At 39.5% G+C, this 11996-nt stretch overlaps 1 protein-coding gene across 2 annotated transcripts in view; it reads right to left on the bottom strand.

The window, feature by feature from the left end:
- Positions 1–11996, bottom strand: part of DNAH7 (dynein axonemal heavy chain 7) — a 226155-nt gene that overhangs the window by 115651 nt on the left and 98508 nt on the right. For both annotated transcript variants that reach the window (XM_019553881.1, XM_019553882.1), the window contains 6 exons: positions 10570–10738; positions 10048–10150; positions 9819–9946; positions 4951–5163; positions 3583–3681; positions 1678–1926 (listed from right to left, as the gene is read on the bottom strand). In XM_019553881.1, coding sequence (XP_019409426.1) covers positions 1678–1926; positions 3583–3681; positions 4951–5163; positions 9819–9946; positions 10048–10150; positions 10570–10738 — 961 coding nt within the window. The remainder of the gene's footprint in view (positions 1–1677; positions 1927–3582; positions 3682–4950; positions 5164–9818; positions 9947–10047; positions 10151–10569; positions 10739–11996) is intronic.

Genomic DNA, 11996 nt, shown 5'->3' with positions numbered 1-11996 from the left:
CCGCACTTCAAGAGGGATGTGGACAACATGGAGAGGGTCCAGAGGAGGGCCACTCGCATGATCAGGGGACAGCAGGACAGGCCCTATGAGGAGAGGCTAAGGGATCTGAACCTGTTCATCCTCCACAAGAGAAGGCTATGCGGGGATCTAGTGGTCTATTACGAACTAGTCAGAGGGGACCAGCAGGCATTAGGGGAGTCCCTGTTCCCCCGAGCACTACCAGGAGTGACTGCAAATAATGATCACAAGCTGGCAGAGGGTAGATTCAGACTAAACATCAGGAGGCGCTAGTTCACTGTCAGGGTGGCTAGGATCTGGTACGAACTTCCAAGTGAAGTAGTGCTGGGTCTTTAAGAGGAGGCTGGATGAACACCTTGCTGGGGTCGTTTGACCCCAGTACTTTTTCCTGCCATGGCAGGGGGTCGGACTTGATGATCCGCTCAGGTCCCTTCTGACCCTACCAACTAAAAAACTATGAAACCCCACCCACCCATCCCACTCCTGTATGTCAGTCCCTTCCTGTCCATGGCCCCATCCCAGCTGCCTGGCTGAGCATGTCCTGCCTGCATGGGTTCTGAGCCAGTCTCCATGGAGGCCCCAGAGCTAGGCTCATGGGGCATTGACAATGCAGGACCAGGGCTGACACTTGGGGCAGAGACAATTAGGGCAACAAGTCACCAGAACTCCCTAAGTGGTCCTCCAGCCCAAATAATTTCCCGCCCCTGGGTTCAAACGGGGCCCCAGGCCCACATCCAGCTGCCACTACTTCTCATTAGGGCAGCAAAAGTCTCCAGTCTCTCCCTCTGTCCTCTGGCTTCTGCTTCCTCCCTCTGCTCCTGGGAACAGGTCAAGGGCAAGGTTGGAGCCAGACAGTAAAACCATGATGCACATATACTGGAGAAGAGCTGGGTTGCTAATGGCACAAAAAAACAAAACAAAAAAAAAAACAAAAACCCATGCATGGAAAGGAGGAAGGCTGCATTGGATGCATAGCAGGGGAAACGTCAGGCAACTGTAGCCCATGTGACATGTGGTCTGGGGGTCTGTGGCTTATGTGGCATGCAGGCCCCACTGTCCAGAAGTAGGGCCGCCCTGATTTAGAAATATGTGTTTCAACAGAAGTGATTGATCATTTGAAATGTGTATCTAGAGACTAGCTGAGGAGGAAACCTTCCTCTAGAATTAAAAAAAAAATCAGTATTTTATGTTCTTCTGCCCTGGCAGCATAATGAATTTGTAGGCTAAAAAAGATTATTTCCTTATAAGTTTGATATATGAGGGGAAATAATTAGAGTAAACAAAAACCTTTTTTTGTTTAAATGGTTATAGCCAAGTTTTTAAAATTTCTGTGTAGCATATTCTCACACTAACAGTTTAACATATCCTTCAGAAAAAAATGTGACTATACTTTCCTGGACCACTGTCCCAACAATAAGTTCTCTAAACATAAGAATATGTTATTATAGTTTAACAGTTGTTATTAACCAGAAGTCCCTATTTAGATGTTATGACATACTCCAAAGAGGCGTATAAAGACATTTTACATATGGAAACTCATGAAGACTCCTTTTCACATCTCCATTCACTTCCTCCTATGCAAGTACTGAATATAATATAACAGCATTTGTTACTTGGCAAACTTTTTTGATAAAAATGTTTGTCAAAATATTTAGTTACCTTCTCACAAATATCACCCAAAGCTGCTGCCAAAACTTTATAGGCAGATGTCTTTCCACCAAATGGCTCTCCAACTATCATAAAACCATGACGAACAATCATCATCTCAAATATCTGTAAGATCTTCATAGCAAAAATTTCTGTCATTTGAAGATTCATTGCATCACAATTTGATTTGATAGCTTCCAGTAAAATATTGTAATCTGGTTTTGGCAATTTCACACCAGGAAACAAATCTGAAGTAATGCCCTGTCAGAGAATAAATTACAATGTATATTTATCACTTTTCTATTGCTATTTATGGTGTAATTTTTGTATATACTCCCTTTACTATGTGACTTGTACAGACAAATAGTCTAATCATGAGTGGCTTTTGGTGCTGTTAATCGAACTATTCATTGTTAACAAATGAATTAGAAAAATATTTATCTGAAATGAAAAACACAAAGTACTAAAATCTATAAGGCCTATTTAGAACATGGAGGATTTGAATACAAACTCAGAAGTGGCATTGTGTTTAGTTTAGTTGCTCAGCATACTTTTTCTGAGTAAAGTTTGTCTTGTAATTTATAACTGTACATTTCATGCATTCTCTATAACATATATTTAACACTATCATCACAGAAGAATCTAGTATATGAGATAATATATTACTCTATGGCAACATTAGATTTTATCAAAGCAGGCTTAAACCTGTTGGCATCATTTAGTTAGAAGGTTAAAATGCCTTTATTCTCATTTATCAATACTTCATCATAGTAACTGAAGTTATTTAAATAAAAACTTTTAATATAAAAACAGAGATTTTGCATTTTTACCTCTAGTATTTTATAGATGTAAAAATAAGATTTGCATAATGTAGCAAAACAAGAGTGATGTTAGATATTTTTGAGACAGAGAGTAAAATAGGCTACAGTTTATTTGAGCTAGATCAACAATGTCAACTCTGGACACAAAGCTGTGTTCCACAAATAACATACCTAAAAAGCCCATCATCTGATAAATGACAGATTGTGAACTTAGAATTCTCTTGTTCTATCCATTTACAATTAAGCTTAATTTTAGTTTTTAGAGAAATGGACCTATTTTGACTTTTCTTTTCCTTTTACCTTATTCAAAAACATTATTTTAGTCACCAATGTTAGGGTGTCAATAAATATATTGTTCTGTCCTTTTAAATACTATTTTTGCACGTATCCCTGCTGTGGAAGAAATCTGGTTCCAGACAGTAAGCATCACCAGTTTTTCTGATCCACTGAGCCACAGCAGAATCTTGGGAGTGAGACAGAAGATGAAGTCTTCCCCAATTAAGATAATCACCCTTCTTTACAAGGGCAGGAACTAAAATTAAACTCCCTCCAAGGTAAACAGCTTCTTTGCTCAGAAAAAACAAATAACTAACTTCCATCTCTCGAGCTTGTTCTCCTAAATATGATACTGTTTACAGTAAATCCCAGGCCATACTGTTTCTCTCAACTTATTCCTGCACCAAGGTCTACTCAGGACAGGAGACAGTCTGTGCCAGTAAACCTATCTGACTCTCCATCACAGTCTTTAAGCTAAAAAATCTCACTTTCCTGATCTGAAAAATAAGAATAATAGTATTTACTGACCTCAAAAGTATAATTGTAAAGCACTTGGAAATTTTTAAATAAAAGACAATATAAATGCATTATTATCATTTTTAGCTGGAAAATTGTGTTGGAAAAGCTATTAGAATCAGATGCAGGATTTCCTACAGAAAACTATATTCAATGCTTGATGAGGAGCAGTGAAGACTACATTTGATTCTGTTTAAATGCTAGTTTAAAATACTGCTTAGCCCATTTGTCTGGCACCTGCTCTACATTACTAAATATATATAGTTGCTGTTTTACATTATCAAAATATATTTTAACTTCTTACCTCAAAAAGTGGTAGATCATGGGACAAGAACTTAGGCAGGTTTACATCTATAATGGATCGAAGGAGTAAGATTTCTTCATTTTCTGATGGATATTTCAGCTAAAAATTATGATAGTATAAATTTAGTGTTAATATATTTTTAAAATAAAAACAGGTGCCATAGTGCATTTTGTATATATTCTTTGTAGATTTCAGATCCCCTGATAATAGTATATGTTCTGGCTGTAGGTTTATAAACTTATATAAAGTTTTTACATTCTGATATTATTGCACATGCATGTGAAACTGGACTGGCAGCTCTCCCCTTTCACTTCAGTATTCCAGAGATAAGTTTTGCTATGACATTTTTATAAAACTGTACTTCAGGTCCATCTCTCAGGTTATAAAAGTATATTAGACAGTACAGGTAGAAGTTAGGGGTAGGACAGCATGCATATTTACAAATCATTCATGCAAAATGCATCCATTCTTCCACTGTACAAGCCAAGCCCTCATCTGCACAGAAACAAAAACAACTACACTGGGTGCATGTGTACACATGTGCACATTAATGTGCATTAAACTACTTTAATGTGCATGAAAGCACTACAAAAACCATACTCTTTAGCTAATGCATATTAAAATAGGCTAATATGCCTTTCTCTAGTGCTTCACAATGGAGGTACTAGATTTAATGGACATTGCCTAAAGCGTGTTAATGAACATGTAGACATGCCCACTGTGCATACAAGTATCTGTCTCACCCTTGACCATGGAGGGGTTCAAAAAGATTAAAGTCATATATGACAGAAATAATTCACAATGTTTAATGCACTACTGGAAGTGTTCCCATACTATTGCAAGGTGGGCCCGATAAGAACGTATAAAGAATAAAACTAAATAAAATATGTCTCACTCCCCTTGATTCACCAAGTCTGGAGGGAGAGGGATCAGGAGAAATTGGACTGAGCTAGCTGTTCTCCTGTGGCTATGATGATCGCTTATAGTGTGGTACCAAAATTCTATCAAATTTGCAGAGCTAGCATATACCACAGACACAGATATAACCTGATTTTAGTTGTATAGAAATATTTTTTCCTTTCAGTCCATTTGTGATTCCTATATGTGCACATCACAAATTGATTAGTTCCAGGAATGCTTTGTGATTTCTAAATTTGAATCCTATAATATTCTTCCCTATATTTTCATGGCTGCACAAAGTTTTAGCTATTCATATGATTCAAATTAATAGCATTTATAGAGATATAAATCACAAAGGTCTACTTGAAAATGTATAGAAAAGTGTGACCAAATTGTTCTGCTATAAACATGAAACAAAGTTTTCTGATTAAGATACTAGATTCCAAAACAAAGGCAAAAATCTGTTACCTTTAAGTTACCAGCTGCTGTAAGCACTGACTTCACTGCTCTCATACCATAATCATAATGATGTTGGGAAGACAACTGCTCTGAACACAGACGATATGTAGCTACAATTTTCACAGACAGAGGTCGGGCAGTAACAAATCCACAAGAATACAAGACAATTTCTGCAATCATGGCATAATCAGGAACCATCATAGCTACTGTCCTAAAGAGAGCCTATTAAATAAATATGAAAAATCACATCAGCCACATTCTTATTTTGCATAATTTATTCAAAATTACATAAAACGTTACAGTGTTTTATTATTTCCTTATTGCAGTGGCATCCAATTAAACTTCACTAAGTTAGTATGTTGTACATTTTATTGTTCTCCATAAATAATAAGAGATATCTGAGGATAGAGCACAAAAATTAATGTTTTCTTTATTAATAATATCTACAACAACACACAAAACACAACAAGTCTTTCAAGGGAATTACTGAAGTTCTGGTGCAAGTAGCTGATATGCTTTGTAAAAGCTATTGCCAACATTTTGGTGCTGGGTTGTTTTTTTTTTTCCAAGCTTGCTATATTACTAAGCTAAGTCTAAGCTTGCTGTATTACTGCTGCTCCTTCCTAAATAGCATTAAGGTCTATTGATGAAACCAAACTTATTGCTGCTTTTTCCTGTGCTAGCATCCATTTATGGGCACCTTCCACTTACCCCCTTTAGACAATGATTTTTTTTCATCTGAATCTACCACTACTCACACTGCTTTGAAACACATCTACAAACACTGTAAAATCAAAATTTATTCTTTATCATTAACTCAAATGTATCACTAAATCCATATAAGCTCAAACATAGCTTTCCTCCTAGACTTGCCTTTTTCTCTGCAGAACATACTCTATCCGAGCTTCAAAGAGACATTTCAACAGCTCTTGTGTCGACTCTAGTAGCTAACATCTGAGTTTAGAGGACCTCTGCAGCGGAATCCTATACTCCCATAAAACTCTTAGAATCTGACATCCTGTTACAGTGACCTTATTTGTAAAACCACAAGTAGGAAGAAAGTTAATAAATTAGGTTCTATCTTACTTTAAGAATATCTTCTTACTTAGGAAGTCTAGGGGAAAAATACTGGTTCAAATGAAGTCAATGTTATAACTGCTATTGACTTCATTGAGGGTTGAAAGTCACATTTACAGATATTCCCACTTGGCAGATATGCATGTCTCTGGAGAAAAAAGATTTATATTTAGGAATCAAGCTCTTTTGAAAATCATTAAACAGTGCAATTTTTTTCTGATCTTTTTTCTGATGTGATATTAAAGCAGGATAAAAACTGTTTTACAAATCTCCTACACTGAATACCTTGTAGACAAGTCATCTTTCAGCATAAAGCCACCAACAACAGAAGGTCACAAACCCCAAGGTTCTCCCCACTGTCCTGCCATTTGTCCCAAGGAACAAACCAAGGTTTGCTCTGGAATAACTCCTTATCCCTTCAAGCCTCAGCTCAACTGCCCTTATAGTGGACCTCACCACTGCAGCATGAGAATCTCTAGGTTCTTGGTACCTTCCTTTGTGATTGGGGAAGAATTTTAGGTCCCTTTTTCCATATTTCTGACTAGCCTAGAATATCAATCGTGCTGAGGTCACACTTTACTCCATGCAATCAAGAATACAAAACAATGTAAATATTTATCATATGGGGAAAAAAATTATACAAGAAAAATTGGCCATATAGTTTGAAGGCAACACAAAGAGACCAGTAAAGTTTCTTATCCTTTCATCTGGCTACAATCTAGAAATGCTTAGGCCGTCTCCACACATGCTTGGACGTTGGTTCCTGGGGACAACTAGCAGCAGGATACCTTGTCCCCGGGGAACACCTGTGCCATGTACCCTCTTGCATGCAGCAGGTTACCCTGGATGGGGTAGGGGAGGCTGAGGCCAGCACTGGGCTGGCCCCAGCAGCCTCACCCAGGGTCCTGGGGGCCTCCCAGAGCTGCAACAGTGGTGATCCTGCTTTGCACAGCCTGGCTGGTGGCTGGAGTATGGCTCTGGCTGGCCAGGCTCCGGTTTCAAGAGGCGCATGGTGCCCCCACCCCAGGTATTCCCCCCCCACACACACACACCCTGCACTGCTGCCTTGCAGCGTGGAGATCAACTGAATGTATGTATGGTATGTGGCACTGTAGATGCATCTGTGACACCGCATACCATACGGTTGCACATATATGGCCTTAGAATCTTGCATATATTTCCAAAATCAGCCTTCCTTCTGATCCTGCCAGCCCTGACCACTGGGGACTTGACCTCCCCCAAAGCCCTGGATAATTTAAAGACCATGATTATCTCATAGATAGCCCCTATATACCTCCAAGCCACTCCATGTCCTCCCTTCCCCTCCAATCAACACTGTCCCAAACAAATGGTGATGAGTCTCAGGATCCTCTAGAAATTTCTTCCTTTTCTAGGGAATCTGGAATTCATCCAGATAATGGCGGTTTTTTCTGAGATGCCTTCAGTACTGTGGGGTTGATTTTTCCATTACAGGAAGATAACAACTTGGATATCTATCCCAACAACAGTCCCTTCTGCCTGCATTTGAAACTGGCAATTGTCCTTGCTCTAATAAGACAGTGGCAAGAAATACTTAGCGGTTGCACATAGTCCCTTTTCTTTAAGTATACATTCCTCAGTTTCTTTGACAAAGTCAAGTAAAAAAATCATAAAGATGCAATGTGGGTACATCTACATGTGTTCTTTAATATGCATTAGCCTATTTTACTGCACATTGAAGTGTCACTAAAAAAACATGCTATTTAGGTAATGCACATGGCCTTGGGGAAAGGGTTGGTGGCAGGGTCACAGGCTTAAATATTACAATGCCCATGATGCATGTCGCCCTTTAGGCCCTCTGTTCTCAAGCCACCGGTCACTTGCAGCCTCTTGACATGGGGAGGTTCCACTCCCTTCCACTCGCCTGCCATGTCTTGTTTGTCAAATGAATGTTGATGGAATAGGAGGTTCCTTCAGAGATGGGGGTGTTCTTCCACCTCCAGGCTGGCTCAGTGCTATAGCAAGTGACTTGGGACTCTGCCTCACCTACACCCCATCCACTTGCCAGCCAAAAATCAAGTTGCGGCAATGATACACTCAGCTGCCACACAAAACAAAACTACTTTGGTGCCCCCTTCTGAGTGTGGGTCAACTCTCCTCCCTACTCATCTTCATTATCTGCAATGCCAGGGTTCCACCCTCAGGCATCTCACTTGCAACCTGTTCCCCAGGGTCAGAGTAGCCGGTCATTCTTCCCTGCTTGGGCCATCCCCCTTAGGTATGTTTGGGGCTCCCTGGCTCCTCCCACTGGGCCTTCATGGGCTGTGCCAGGATCATCCTGGGTCAGGCATTTCCAAAAGGAAAAGGAACTTAGAAAGAAAACTAGAAATCAAAACTCCCTGGGCACCTCAAGGTGGGGCAAGTCCCACCAGTTGACTTCTCACCCACCACTGCCTATCTTTGGGGGCAGAGATCCCTCTGGATCTCCCCCAGTCTGGTTCCCAGCCAGTTCCCCAGCATCCTTGCTGTGTCCTGTCTGGTGTGCAGGGATGTTTCTTGTAGCCCCTGCTGCTGTTGCTCCTGTGCCACTCTCCAGGCCATGCTGGGGCCCAGGGCACATTTTTTTTATGTCATCCAGCACGTGCCTGCCCATACACAGAGACAGCATGCTCTTAAAATGCCATGGGAACACAGCATGCACCTCCGCCTCTTGGGATCAGCATGCTGGAAGCCCAATAAGCCAAACCTCAGCTCTGTCTGGGTCTCACTCCCCTGCCCATCAGGGTTTGTCGGGGGGAAGTCCCCTGCTCCCCAGACCCCCAGGAGCCTCACTGCCCAGCATGGTGAAAGCACATTAAAATAAGCTAATGTGCATTGTGTCACTTAAAAACTATGCTCTTTAGTTAATGCACATTAAGATATGCTAATGTACATTTTCTTAGTACCACACAATGGAGGTACTAAATTTAATATGCATTAGCTAAAGCACATTAATACATATGTGGACATGCCCACAGACAGCATAACATAATCCATATGGTGATAAAAGTGACTTAAATTAATATAACATAATATTGGCTTTTCAATGAGACTACACACCCCATATCAGTAAAACAAAGTTGAGAAAACATGTATAACATCTGATAAACACCTCAGAATATACTGGGACTCATGACCGTATTAAACCCATAATTTAGAAATCTTTTTCAGGGCTCATGTACTTTAAAATGCTCTTCCTTACTTTCTAGAAATATAGACTGCTAGATCAAGGAGAACAACCAGTAATTTCTTTTTTTTCAGTAATTCTGATGAAGGACTCCTACATCATTATTCAAGAAACCAATTCACATTATAGAATTTGTACTTACTTGGTAAGTCTACATGTTCAATTAATTTGAAGCAATAAACTCCAGAGAAATGTGAGTTAGAGAAAACTACTCCCAGGCACAGCATCTACACGTGTGCACAGGACAGCAGCAATTTGAGATATTAAATTCATGCACATTTGCACACTTTTTTAGTGATGCTTAATATGCAGTAGATTATTTTACTGTGCATTAGCATAATGCCATGGGTTTTTACATAACGCCTTAATGTACAGTAAAATCGTCTACCACACATTAAAGTGCATGTGTAGAGGTGCTCTCTGATGGGAAAATAGAATTTTTTGGTGAGTTTGGTGTATTGGGTTGAGTGGTACTAAATAGTATTATTTATTTATTTGACAAAAATATTGTTTCCCCTATCACTGTGTTTATTAACTTTAAAAAATTAATAAAAGTTCAAGCATAATAATTATCATGAACTACTGTCCACTATACCTTAAGATTATCTGGAAGCTCTGAACGCCCAGCATAGCCTGGATTCATGGTAATGAAAACAGCACACGTGGGGTTTAATTTCAGTTCAGTTCCTTCAAATACTAGTAAGTCAGAGCCTGTATTGATACCTGTAGAAAAATGAAAATTAGAGTCCAGCAAAAAATTATTTTTAATATTATTAATTTTATTTCATACTTAGCACAGAAGATGGAAATAAAATAATAATTACCTCTTTGGATAGTAAGAATTTGTTGAGCAACAACAGAAAGTACTTCTAAATCAATTCTGTTGAATTCATCAAAACAAGCCCAGGCTCCACAAGATAACAAACCCTAAAGAAAAAGCCAATTTGTTCATCACAGTCAACTATTGATTTTCAGTGTCACAATAACTGAATCATTTATCTAATGAAAAAAATAGATTTAATGCAAAAAGAAGACTATATAAAGACTGTAGGAATTAATCAAATTAATAATCCATACAATAATATAGCCTAGCAGAATTACACAATAAATAATACTAATTTGTGTCAATACACTGGAACAACAGATGCATTCAGTCCACCCAAAACCTGATTCCCTTTACCCGGTCTCCAAAAGCCTCATCAAATATACAGATTTTGCATGTTTTACATTCTATTTGGGACAAAGACGTAAGTTCCAACACCAAAGGACCAACTATTTCACAATGTCAGAATGGCATAAGGGATCTAAAAGTAAATGGGAATCTGGCTCTCAAGATGTATCCAAACCTTAAAAAATTTTCCTAATGCAAGGTAATCCAATCCATCAGAACAATTGAAAACCACACATTGCTTAGCTACAGCTTTGGCTAAATCTTTTGTAGTTTCAGTTTTCCCTGTTCCAGCAGGACCTTCAGGGGCACCTCCCAGGTGAAGATGGAGTGCTCCAAAAAGGGTTCTGAAATTTTTAAAAAGAAAAATATTGGTGAGAATGGGTCATTTTCCATTCTATCGCTGGTAACACATGCCATATTTGCACTTATCCCAACATTTATTGGAGGCCCCTCCACACGTGCAGGTAAAGGCATGATGAGATTTACACATGCATGGCAGGAGGCATGACTGTGGGATCATGGATTAGATCCCATCACACCTTATTGCCAGAGCTCCCACACCTGGGAGCCCCCTCAGATGAGGGGCTCCCAGCCACAGGGCTACTCCATGCACACCTGGGGCTGGGGCTGAGGGATCACAAAAGCTGCAATTCCCCAGCCCCAGGGGTTTCACACACCCCTAGGGCAGCCAGACCCCACCAGCTGCTAGGACCAAGCTGGGTCCTAGCACCCAGCTTCTGCAGCTACAGAACTCTGTGTCCCCATGATGCCAGGACCCAGAGTTGGCAGCAGCTGGGATGAGAGTCCCCAGAGCTGTGGGACTCCAAGTCCTGGGTGGGCTTTGTACAACCCTGAGGTTGGGAGCCTCAGCAGCTGACAGGGCTACCAGCCTTAGGGGAGACCCTGCTCCACATGCAAATTAAAGCTTGATAGCAGTCAGATATAAAGTTTGTATACAGTTTCAAGATCTAACATTATTGCTGGATGGAAATTTTTACGGCATTATAACTACTTTGCACATGTAGCTGATCTCAAGGTAATTGCACCTGTAACGTGTAGAGGGGGCCTGAAAATTTTTTAAAAACTGATGTTCACCTTTGCTTCAAAGAAATTAAATATTCAAATTCCATTCAGTTAAAAAAGAAAGAAATCCAGCAAATCCACTACGTTTCCTCCTCAAATATTCTATATTAACTATCAGTAGTTGGAATCCACAGCCCTGCAGTCCTGGATAAATCAATTTACTAAAAGTCCAGAATGTTTCTTAGCATACTAGTCATTATCCATATCTCACCTCTTAGCATAAAATGTATGTACAGACTTAAAAATGGTTCAGTGAAACTGACACCATTGGATTACTCTATTATTTAAATGTAAAATTTGTTTAGTTTAAAATTCTAAAAGATTTCTCATACTTGTAGAACTTCAGACTCAGATGGAATCCACACAAAAAAATCACTGTTCTTTTTCCATTTATATAATCACCTATATCACACTTAAAAAATGAGTGCATGATTTTGTTTATGAAGTAGATAGGTTCATCGTTATGGTTACATTTCCTACCCTGTACTAAAAATAATGTTACTGTCTCAAAATCCGTTT

This window comes from Crocodylus porosus, unplaced genomic scaffold (genome assembly GCF_001723895.1).
Source record: "Crocodylus porosus isolate Cpor-Errol unplaced genomic scaffold, CroPor_comp1, whole genome shotgun sequence".
Taxonomy (NCBI): Eukaryota; Metazoa; Chordata; order Crocodylia; family Crocodylidae; genus Crocodylus; species Crocodylus porosus.
This window is presented reverse-complemented; position numbering and strand designations above follow the sequence as displayed.